This window comes from Sinocyclocheilus anshuiensis, unplaced genomic scaffold (assembly GCF_001515605.1).
Source record: "Sinocyclocheilus anshuiensis isolate Anshui unplaced genomic scaffold, SAMN03320099.WGS_v1.1 scaffold38, whole genome shotgun sequence".
In the NCBI taxonomy this organism is placed as follows: domain Eukaryota; kingdom Metazoa; phylum Chordata; class Actinopteri; order Cypriniformes; family Cyprinidae; genus Sinocyclocheilus; species Sinocyclocheilus anshuiensis.
The window spans coordinates 614,061-625,644 of NW_015544213.1; the positions used below are offsets into that span (position 1 = coordinate 614,061).

Below are 11,584 nucleotides of genomic sequence, written 5' to 3' on the forward strand. Positions count from 1 at the left end.
TGTTATACTTTTTTAAATAAATAATACTACAGTCATTTATGTTATGTTGTTATGTTACGTTACGTTACGTTGCGTTGCGTTATATGTTATTGGTTATATGTTATAAGTTTTTTATCACTGGAAGAGAGCAATAGAGATTGAGTAGATTTATTATATGTGGAACCTGTGTGACAAGGTATTTGTTAGTAATTAATTAGTTAGTAATTTATAGTTGTGTTCTTGTTACTTGTAGGTTTAATTACAAATAATTCAAAAATATTTATATATATATATATATATATATATACATACAGTATATATACAAGAATATATATGTATATGAAAGAAGTTCATTCTTACAGTGTCCTTTAACTCAACACAGAGAAAAAGCATCTGCTTAAAAGTGAGTAACTTCTGCTGTTCCTCAGGTGAGTCGACTCCAGGAGCTGATGAAGCAGGGAGAGCAGGGACTCAGTTCTGCTGAGGGCCACATCTCCAATCTGAAGGACGCCCAGAAGAAGCTTCTAGAAGAGCTGGATGCCACGCGAGCCAGACTCAGAGAGACCAGCAATCTCTTAACAGCCCTTCAGGTCTGTTACCAAAAGCAAATACTCCAAAAAAATTATGAGAATGAGACCTACTTCAAAGTCACATAACTCAGCTGCTCCTGCCAGTTTTGCAGACATTTTTTTATTCGATGTTTTTCGATGTTTTATATTAAGTTGATGTGTGTCATTTTTTTAAATATACAACTTTTGCCCTCAGTTTCCATGAATAGCTTCTAAAACACACCTGCAATGAGTTCATCATTATGAAACGAGTAATAGGTGCTCTGTTGAATTACACCCACCTGTGTTTTTGGCCCCTATCAAAGACAATTCATTAGAGAGGCCTCTTCACGGTTCCTCTTCCTGTGTCCTTGACCTGAAGCACAGGTTCTCTGAGTGACCGTGCATAATGAATCAGACCTGTATGAGTGTACCAGTGTGTGTGTGCGTGAGAGAAGAAATGAGTGAGTGGAGAAATGAAATTGATTTCCATCTCCTGGACCCAGTTTGATTGATAGCTGTGAAGAAGAGCCCTCTCTCTCGTCCTGAGTGCCACGTGTTAGACCTCACAATTACGGGTCATGTGCTTAATGGCTCATCAGAGCTAATGTTCGCTCTCGTTCTTGTCCTCAGGGAGAGATGGAGACTCAGAAACAACAGCACGATGCCAAACTCATCACTACCAAAGAGGAAGAGAAGCTCAAAATGGATAAGATGGCCCTGGAGCTCGAGCTGAAGTGGACCGAGACGCTCAGGTAAAGAGCACATGTTTTTGTGTTACACGAGGGAGAGTTCTTGGAAATGTGCTTTCAGAAATATTTACTCACCCCCATGGTATATTAAGGGACATCATCAAAATATGGTAACAAACCTGTCCCTTGAATTCTCAGTCATGAAAAAAAAAAAACTAGTCAAGAAACTCCATATAAAAGGCATTTTAGTTAACATAACAGTTTAATAAATATCCATCTATAATGGAGCCTATGAATGGATGACCAGATTAAATCACAGATTAAATTATGTTTTTTTTTTTTTTTTAATTAAAAACCCATTGTCTCCATCTGGAATACCATTTCTTTGGTTTTATTTTTTTGTTTGTTTGTTTATTCCTCATCTTATTTATTTCTCTTCTTGTATTTATTGATTCATTCTTTGATTTTTTTTTTTGTATTTATTTATTTGCTTATTTTTTAAATAATTATGTTTTAAACATAAGTGCAAGGTCCAACAATTGTGAAAAAAGTAAATAAAATTAATTAATAATATAAATTATCGAATTCTTGTATTCTAAATAACTGTATAATTTATAAGGTGAAATAAAGAAATAATAATAATGTCACAGATTAAATACGTTTTATTATTATTATTATTATTATTATTATTATTATTATTAAAAATGGTCTTTACCTTTGTTTCCTTCATCCTTCATCATCATTTATTTATTTAATTTCAATAATTATGTTTTAAGTATTAATGCAAGGCCCAACAATTGAGCAAAGAAGCAAATTATTATATTCTAAATAATTTCAACTTTAATTTTTAAGTTATAATTTAAAATTTAAAAAAACAATTTGTTTATTTTTTTATTAGTTTATTATTTATTATAATTATTATTGTTTTTGTTTTATGGGCTAAGTAATAGTGAAATTTCCAACAATTGTGCAAAAAGCAAAAAAACATTATTATTAATGTAGCTACTTACTAACAATAATAATATTCACATATAATATTATTATTATTAACCATTTCTTTATATATATTTTTTTTTCATTTATTTGTCAGTGATGTTGTCAGTGTTAAAACATACAAGAAGTATTTCCAATGTCAAAGTTCAGAGTTAGAAGAGGGCTTTACTGAATTCAAAACCTTGACATTATGTAAGTCATGAAATCAACATTCTTGAAGAATATTCTGGCCATACTTTTCCATGACATGAGGGAAAGTAAACAATGACAGATTTTTTATTTTTATTTTTTTAATTTGTGGTGAACTGTCTATTTAAGTGGTTTGTTAACAAGCAAGGCACTTCTCGTTCTTTCACATTCTCTCCTTCTTTGCCAAGCTATGTGATGACTCATGTACCATTTAAAGTTCCCAACAGCTGTAAGTGTTTTGGCGTTGCCTCAAAAAGGCTTGCCTGCCTAATTCATTAGCAATGCTTACAACCAGTGTTTAATATCATGGGCCTTCAAATAAGACAATGGGTCATTAGTATAAGCCTGATTGGACTAAAACAAAGGCCATTAATGGGATAGTTCACCCAAAAATGAAAAATCTGTCATAATTTACTAACCCTTAAGTTGTTCCAAACCTGTGTAAATTTCTCTCTTCTGCTTAACACAGAAGAAGTTATTTTGAAGAATGTGGGTAACCAAACAGTTTCTGGTCCCTATTGACTTGCACAGTATTTTTTTTCTCTATGGAAATCAATGGCTACCAGCAACTGTTTGGATACCCTGATTCTTCAAAATATCTTCTTTTATGTTCCACAGAAGAAAGAAACTCATACAGGCTTGGAACAACTTGAGGGTGAGTAAATGATGACAGAATTTTATTTTTGATCTATTACTTTAAGAACATTTTGGCTACTTTGTGTGCTCATAGTTTTGCAAAGTTACCAGTTCGCCACTAAAACATCCCCTGAAAACTCTAAAAAGGAGCTAACTAGGAAGGTTGAAGATCAATAGATCAATAGGCCCTAAGCAGACGCTCAACATGCTTTTAATGCCAAATCAACAAGACATTTGTGAGTCTTGGAGAGATCCTTCAGGCATCATCAGAGGACAAATGTCGGTCAGAATGACATTTGTGATTTCATCCTTGGTAGCTCATTTTCCACAACATTTGTTCTGGGTGGTGCCCTGGAGCATGCTATTTGGGCTTTAACTTGTTATTTAGGAGAATGTGGACCAATGTAGAGCTTGTTATTGCTCAAAATAAGTGCTGGTAGTGATGTTGGATCTAGGTTGAGAGACTCGTATTTCAAGAAATGCCTTGTTTTGAATATCTAGGAGTTTCCATGGCCTCACACAATTAGTAAAGTCCACAATTAGTAAAGGTTCTCAACTAATATCATTTATAGTGCTGAGGAATTATTTATTGAAAGTTTAAAGAGGTCTAGTCCATGGAAAACAGGTTAAATGGCTTTACAATAGGAATTTTACTCTAGAAATTCCATGTGTGATTTTGTGATTATTTTTATTATTTTTTGTAGTTTCAGTATTTTTAGTACTTCAGCTTCAACATATTTTACTTCCGGTAGTTGCCAAGGCCAAGGCTGCATTTCTAATTTTTATTTACATTTTCATCTATTTTGTTTACGTTTTTCATCTATTTATATTCTATATATATTATTCCATCAATGAAAACTATTTTTAATTGTTTTAGTTTTAATTGTAGGTATCAATAGCAACATTGTAATTAGGGGGAAAACTGGCTGTTAAGGGTTGAAAAAAGGTGAGAACTAAAAATATTTAAGAAAAAAAATATGTTTTAGCCTGTAGGATAATATGAAGTTAGCCTGTAGACAAGGGTTTCCTCAAACTGATCCTTCAGGCATCATCAGAGGACAAATGTCTGTCAGACTTTGTGTTGCAAGTGTTACAAGAGGGTTTGTTCATCATTGTGCCAATCTGTCAGACACAGACACTTGCATTTGCACAGTCTTATTAAGCTATCACTGACTTCTTTATCAACACTTGAAGTTGCATGTACAATTACACTCACAGCTGCAGCACACAATGAAGTTTATAAAAACTCCAGATGGATCCTCCCCTTCGAGGCAGCGCCGTCTGGATGTCGCTAGCATGCGTGTGCCGAGTGCAACAAATCAAAACTGTTTATGCCAGTTTTGTTTGCTGGACTGACAGCTTTGCACTGAGATCATTTATGAAGACAAATGGACTCCCTGTAAGAGTTTATAAAGGTGATAAAGCCACAAACAGGAACTTCTGTTCAGCAGAAGTGCTGGTTAATTTAGCAGCTCCTCTTGTAATGCACACCATGAGTGGATGAGGCAGTTGCTAGTGTGTGTGTTTGTTTCTGACTTAGCTATAATGTTAGAGGCAAAAAACAATTCCTAAGAAAGAGGAGTAATGGGTTTGGAGTATGACCAGGCTAGATTTGAAGATGCAGCTCATGAAGCATGTCTAACCACTTGGCCATGACTCCAACCTTTTTGCCTTGTAATTTAGCTTTTTGTCTGTTTATTTGACTGTTTATTTTAGAATCCATACCTGGGGTGGCATATTTTGCCCCCTAAATGTTTCAAGGTGTTTACCAGAATATTGTGAATATATTATAAATGTAGGCAAGTGGCATGGAATAATCTTGGAAGTTATTGTCTGGTGCGATCTAAAAGTATTTTATATTTTTACATAATGAATGCTTTTTTGAACTCTTCAATATTATATTATATTACATTATATTACATATATTCCTGCACTGAAGTAGTGCAGGCAAAAATGTGACTTCAAATATTGAAAAATGTAATTTTCAAATGTATGCATTTTCCCTTTTAAATTCATATACATTTGTAATTTATATTTACATTGTTTATGCTGACTGCTATAATTCATCTATAACTATTTTATACTGAATTTCATTAAATATATCACAATTATTATATTATATTATATTTCTCAAACTGAAGGACCGTTTAAAATTAGCCAGTGAAGGTAAAAATGTGATTAAAATTTGGTTAAATTTAAGAACAGTTCTTTTGCAATTATATACATTTGTAATTGTTAATGCTTACTGCATCCTCTCTCTCTACATCTATCTATCTCTATATATATATATATATATATATATATATATATTAAATAGTAATATTTTTATAGTATAGTATGTCTAGTATTATTAGTATAATATAATATTTATATACTGAATAAATTAGTAATTAGTAAATAAATTAGTAAATAAATGCTGTTCTGCAGTGTATTATCAATTAGAGATTTTTGCCACCATAAACGAACAGATAAATCAATGTGTATTTCAAAATTAAAAAAATAAAAAATCCAATTACAGCCTTAGTGCTTATTGCTGTGGTCTCAGGCGGCTTTCAAAGTGCTTCCATTTCCTCTTAAGCAGCAATTAAGACAAATTTCACACCTTTAAAAGGTTTCACAGTGTCTCCGAGTGTGTGAGGTACTCCACACTGACAGTTATTTGGGCATTTTCTGTAGCACAGACTTAATAGTCACAGATTTAAGCTCAGTGCTGCACTCTCATGACGTCCTGCAATTATACCACGTAATGGGGAATTAACCTCTTCTGTGACCTCCACCGCTGTGCAGCAGAGAAATGTAGGTGCATTAAAAGATCTGTGGAGCATGTGAAGGGGGCCCGGCTCATTTAGCAGCCATTAATGATCAATGGACCACTGACCCAGGATTTTTGTATTTTTATATTTAGATGTGTGCAACAGCAGAAACCAATTGTGTCTTGTTTTTATCAGATTTGTGTCAAAAGGTCTCGGCAAAAAAACTGCACAAAACAGTATGATCATTAGTGTGTGTTTTTTGTTTTTTTTTGTCCACAGGCAAGAGTGTAAGAAACTGCGTGAGGAGCTGCGTGAAGAGCATGAGGAGAATAAAAGGTCAGCACTCACTCAGCTGGCACAGAATAAAGATCAGGAGATGTGCTCCGCCAGAGAGAGCTGGCAGAGGAAGGTGGAGGACCTTCTGGAGCAGGTCAGAAACACATTCATGCAACTACTGTACTAACACTGCATGTTGAGACCACTGCAGTCAGCCTATGGGGGTCCAGTGGGGCTGTTCAAGAAATGTATAAATCAACTGAGAAATTGATAAATGAATTGAGCAACTAGTTATTTAATGTGAATAAATAAATCTCTACAAAAACACAAAACAAAAAGGTCAAGATAAAGTCAAAAATAATTTTCAGTTTAGAACTAATGACAGAATTGAATTTGTATGTTTAAAGTGTGATTATGGAGTGCTTAATAATGTCATTTTCAGTTTTAGTACTTTTTTATTTCCTATGGCTTTTTTTATTCATTGAAACCAGAGGCAACACTCTACTGCCAATATGAATTAACATATTTATCAATATTTTGATTACATTTTGTTTTATTATTTAATTATGTTGTCATTTGTTAATTTATCGTCATGATTAAATTATGTCATTGTTCATTCATTTTATATGTGCATCCACATTTAGGCATTTCCTTGTTGATTTTTCTCAAATGGTTTATGATTATTGCATATTGAGTATTGCATACTTCTACAAAGTACAAAACATAAATACACTACCATTCAATAGTTTGAGGTTAGTAAGATTTTATTTTATCTGAAATTATTACTTTATTCAGCAAAGACACATTAAATTGATCAAAAGTGACAATGCTGTTCTTTTAAACTTCTATTCATCAAAGAATCCTGGAAAGAATAATCATTGGGTTTCACAAAAATATAAGGCAGCACAACTGTTTTCAATATTGATAATAATAAGATATTATTTTCACCACATCGGACTCCACAGTAGCATATTAGAATGATTTGTGAAGGATTTTGTGACACTGGAGACTGGAGTAATGACTGCTGAAATTCAGCTTTGCATCACATAAATAAATGGCAAAATTACATTTTTAAATATTGTAAAATAGAAAAGAGTTATTTTAAATTGTAATATTATTTCACAAAATTACTGTAAATATTACTGTTTTTAAACATGTATTTTCAATCAAATAAATGCAGCCTTGGTGAACATAAGAGACGTCAAAAACATTAAAAAAATCTTACCAACCCCAAACTTTTGAACAGTTGTGTACTTCTAAGCAAGCCTCCATTTGGTTAAGCGTCCTGACCAACACAGCAACACTGGCTTAACCAATGATTTAAATCTGTGGCAGTGCTATGTGTTTATGTGACCAATGGCAGATGGAGGGAGGGTTCAGAAAACCTCACATTGTTTTTTGCATTTCTGTTTGTTGAAGCCTGTGGCAGAGAAATTGAACAGTTAACCGTAGCAAAAGACTACATGTAACCTCACAGTAAGTCAATATAGGGAATACATGCTTTAATAAACTGTAAACCCCAAAGACACTTTTTAAATGAATAAAAGCATCAGTGAAATACAACAGTAGTTGAAAATCCATCGCTTATCCACACTTTAACATTACCAGATATTGCAGATGTATGCTTGGGTTCCCCTCTGTGCATTTTTCATAAGCTTGAACACTCATATCTGCTGACTTAGTTACTATTGCATTTATACTATAACCACACTCAGTTTTTTTGTAATCAAATCAGCCCCAAAAACAATACAAAACCATATGCAGCTTTTGAAGAGAGATAACTATTTACAGCAGTGTATGATTTGATTTATTCTAAATAAAAGTATGACCCTGAAACCAAAAATTATGTAAGAAAGTCGTTTTACCGAACTTGTTTGCTGCTTGTTCGTTCATGAAGCTGTCTGTTATTTTGGATGAAGTTAGAGGATTGGGTTTTGTACACAAAGCCATGATATGGCCATGGTGAGAGAATTGTGCAAGTTAGTATTCAAAATGATCAGCGCATTATCTCATATGATTTCAGGTTTGTGGTGGCTATAGAATAATCAAGGACACATTGTAACTTACAATTCAGTTGATTTGCTTTTAAACTGCGGTTTATGTGATATACTCACCAATCATATATTCTCTAGTTGCCTATATTGATAATTTTCAGCTTTAATCACAAGATTATGACAAAGGCCAGCAGTTCAGCCTTGCTACAATAGTCATTAGCTCCATTCAGTGACCTCCTGGTGTCTGGACTTTGTTTTATAGCTAATTATTTTTCCATGGTCTACTTGTCCTCGTCTAGAGTACGGAAACAGAATATTACAGATGGGGAAAAAAAGCAAACAGGCTGAAAAATGACTTTCAGATTCTGTTTGAGACCTTATGCAAGTCCCTATTCAAAATCCACTTAAAACCGCAAAGTACCTCAGGCAAGCATTGCTAACACTTTTTCTCATGATAGAGCGTAACTCTTCCAGAACCGTTTAAGCTATGCATGTTATTGATGCCTCAAATCTTAAGGTGTATTTAGAAGAGGTGTGCTACTACATTTCTAAGCATTCGATCTTGTGGAGTTTTGCATCGCTTTTAAGGAGGGACCCGGACAACATCTAGAGATGAGAGTATCAGAGACTCGACAATGGGCTCTTTTGAACTGAGCCAGTAACAGAACACCCTAGCAACCAGATAGCAACACCACGACAACTTCTTAGCAATATAGTAGCAAGTTTTATATAGACAAGCACCATTTCTATTGAAATTTAGTGATTCATGTTAGTCCATGTCTTTTATTATGACACATAACATTCATAATTATTAGTTTTAAAATTATTATTTTTAAATTGTATTATTTTTATATCATTTTAATTTGAATCTATATTTTATTTTTTATAATTAGATTTATATTTGTATTATTGATTACATTTTCATTTATTTTTTTTAAATATTTATTTTAATCTGTCACTGCTGATCACTTTTGGGAAAATGTAACAAGTTACAGTATTGTGTTTTTCAATCATTTATATGGAAATTAACTTGCATTTACGTAACTGGTTCTCTTCTCCAGAGTGGGAGTGTGATACTTGGCTTGCTGGCAATTTTTATATTAGAAATGCTATTTTTTGCTGTGAACACGGGATTTGTGCTAGTTTGCATGCTTTTTATTCAAGATCACAGGAGACATTGTTTCACACACCTCACGTGTGTGTGTCTTTCATGCCCCCAAATGTTACCAAAAAATGCCTTTTTTAGTGGTTTTAGGTAATAGTTTTATGGCATTCGTACCTGTGAGGTCAAGGCTGGAAAAACTGCTACTTTGAGTCTCAAATTCAGTTATTTTTTTCCACTTTGCCATTTTTAAATTTTCAGCTTCATTACATAATTTGTCTCCTTTCATCATCATGAACTTTGTTGTTTTATTTACTTGTATATGTGTGTTGAGTGTTTGGCAGGCAACCGAGACCTCTTTCTTTCTCAGAGCTCTAAATGTGTCAGCAGCAGTGGCAAGATCTGTAGAGCTTACTGGAGAAGCGATTACAGCCACTGCAGAAACGTCTTGAGCCTCACCCATCAGCACTCTCTAGTGCACTAGATGCATCAGAGTGCATCACGTTATTTTTAAGTGGTGGCTGCTGAGAAAAATCAGTTACACACAATTATATGCAGAGGCGGACAAAGTACTCAACTCCATTACTTGAGTGAAAGTACAGATACTGCTGGTCAAACATTACTCCATTACAAGTGAAAGTTGTAAAGACAGATTTTTACTTAAGTAAAAGTACAGAAGTACTTGCTTTTAAAAGTACTTAAGTACCAAAAGTACATTTCCTTTTTTATGTCAATGCACTGTTTTATTGTTGTACGTAATAGTACTTGCAATACTTCTGAAGCAACTTAGAATACATTATACCTGCTGAATACACTGACTAGCTTGTAGTATATTTGGAATAAAGAGCTTTTAGAATGTTAAAAACCTATGGGGAAAAAAACAAAACAAAACAAAATTATTGAACACCCCTACCCTCCCCCACAAAAGCAGGATGGTAGTGATCTCACACAGTTCTGACAGTGTGCACACATCTATGTGTAGCCATTCATTCACATTTGAAAAGAGTGGACAGTGATGTTGCTGTAAATACAGAGTGATAAGGAAGAAAAAAAATCGAACCTGCTTTAAAACCCAGCAACACAACTGTAGATGTATAACTACTACATATTAACGACTTTCTACTTCGAGGACCTTGATAGAAATGTAGTGGAGTGAAAAGTACAATATTTGTCTTTCAAATGTAGTGAAGTTAAAGTTATAAGTTCCCAGAAAAAATAATACTCAAGTAAAGTACAGATACTCAAAAAGTGTACTTAAGTACAATACTCAAGTAAATGTACTTAGTTACTGTCCGCCTCTGATTATATGTGGTGTTATCCTTCTGGTTCCAGACAACATTTTGGCACACCCAAACAGACATGAATGATGCTTCAAATTGTGTAGCTTACTGAAGTGAAGTGTGTTAATATTTTTAAAAAATATTTATCTTAAAGACAATGAAATGGAAGTAGCAACAAATCTTTCCTTGTGTATCGTGAATTACATCCAAGTCAAAACAGGGAAAGATTATTATAGGCCGGGTGGAGTTTAGGCAAATTCTAAAACAAATATACTATAAAAAAAAAAGTGAAATTTTAAATAAAACAACGATTATTGGAGTATGTTTTGCAAGAAAATACTATTTCAGTCTTTCTACTTCAAACTTTCACATTTAATTCCATGTGTAACTTGCCTTTTCTTTTTGTAATAGTGGAACTTGCTAGCAATTTCTAAGTGAAAATTGTTTCTACAAACTCTAAAAAAAATGGTGCTATATAGCACTAAAAGCGGTTCTTTGGCTCGTAATCATAGGGGAACCACTTTTAGTGCTATTTAGCACCTATTTTTACAAGTGATATATAGCAACTTTGTCAAATGGTGCCATGTAGAACCATAAGAGGTGCCATATAGCACTTTTTCTCAACAATGGTGCACCAATCATAACTCATCCGTGGCTCCCAGCATGCATTGCTACAGGAATAAATTATGCAGCTGCATTGTCTTAGTATTTTCTTTTATTCTTACTATTTTCTTTTATTTCTGTTGTGACTTTTTACTGCCCTGTTTTGTGATGTTCAAAAATCATATCAAAATTATCAGAATATTTTGTCACCATTGCTGAGATTCACATGCTGATTCTTCATGTCTATGAGTAACAGAACTGAAACCTCTGTATAACCCCTAATTCTAAAAGGGGTTTATACAATTTTCTCACATTGTCACGTTGCATCGTAGAGCTGCAATAACATAAAACTCCTAAAAGCACTACAGATTTTGATAATAAGCAACGAAAGACTCAGACATATGAAATGATTTTACAATAAGTTCCTTGCCATCACATATGTGCTTTATAAACACTATTGCAACAGCCAAAGAGAAACTTATATTAACTTAAAATTAAAGTCAAGGGTCAAGAGGCAACTAAAGCAAACGCTATTCACC

At 33.5% G+C, this 11,584-nt stretch overlaps 1 protein-coding gene across 2 annotated transcripts in view; it reads left to right on the forward strand.

Moving 5' to 3' along the window:
- LOC107697135 (protein FAM184A-like) overlaps positions 1–11,584 on the forward strand; it is a 141,793-nt gene that overhangs the window by 78,753 nt on the left and 51,456 nt on the right. For both annotated transcript variants that reach the window (XM_016497787.1, XM_016497786.1), the window contains exons 8-10: positions 408–569; positions 1,161–1,282; positions 6,070–6,220. In XM_016497787.1, the coding sequence (XP_016353273.1) occupies positions 408–569; positions 1,161–1,282; positions 6,070–6,220 (435 nt within the window). The remainder of the gene's footprint in view (positions 1–407; positions 570–1,160; positions 1,283–6,069; positions 6,221–11,584) is intronic.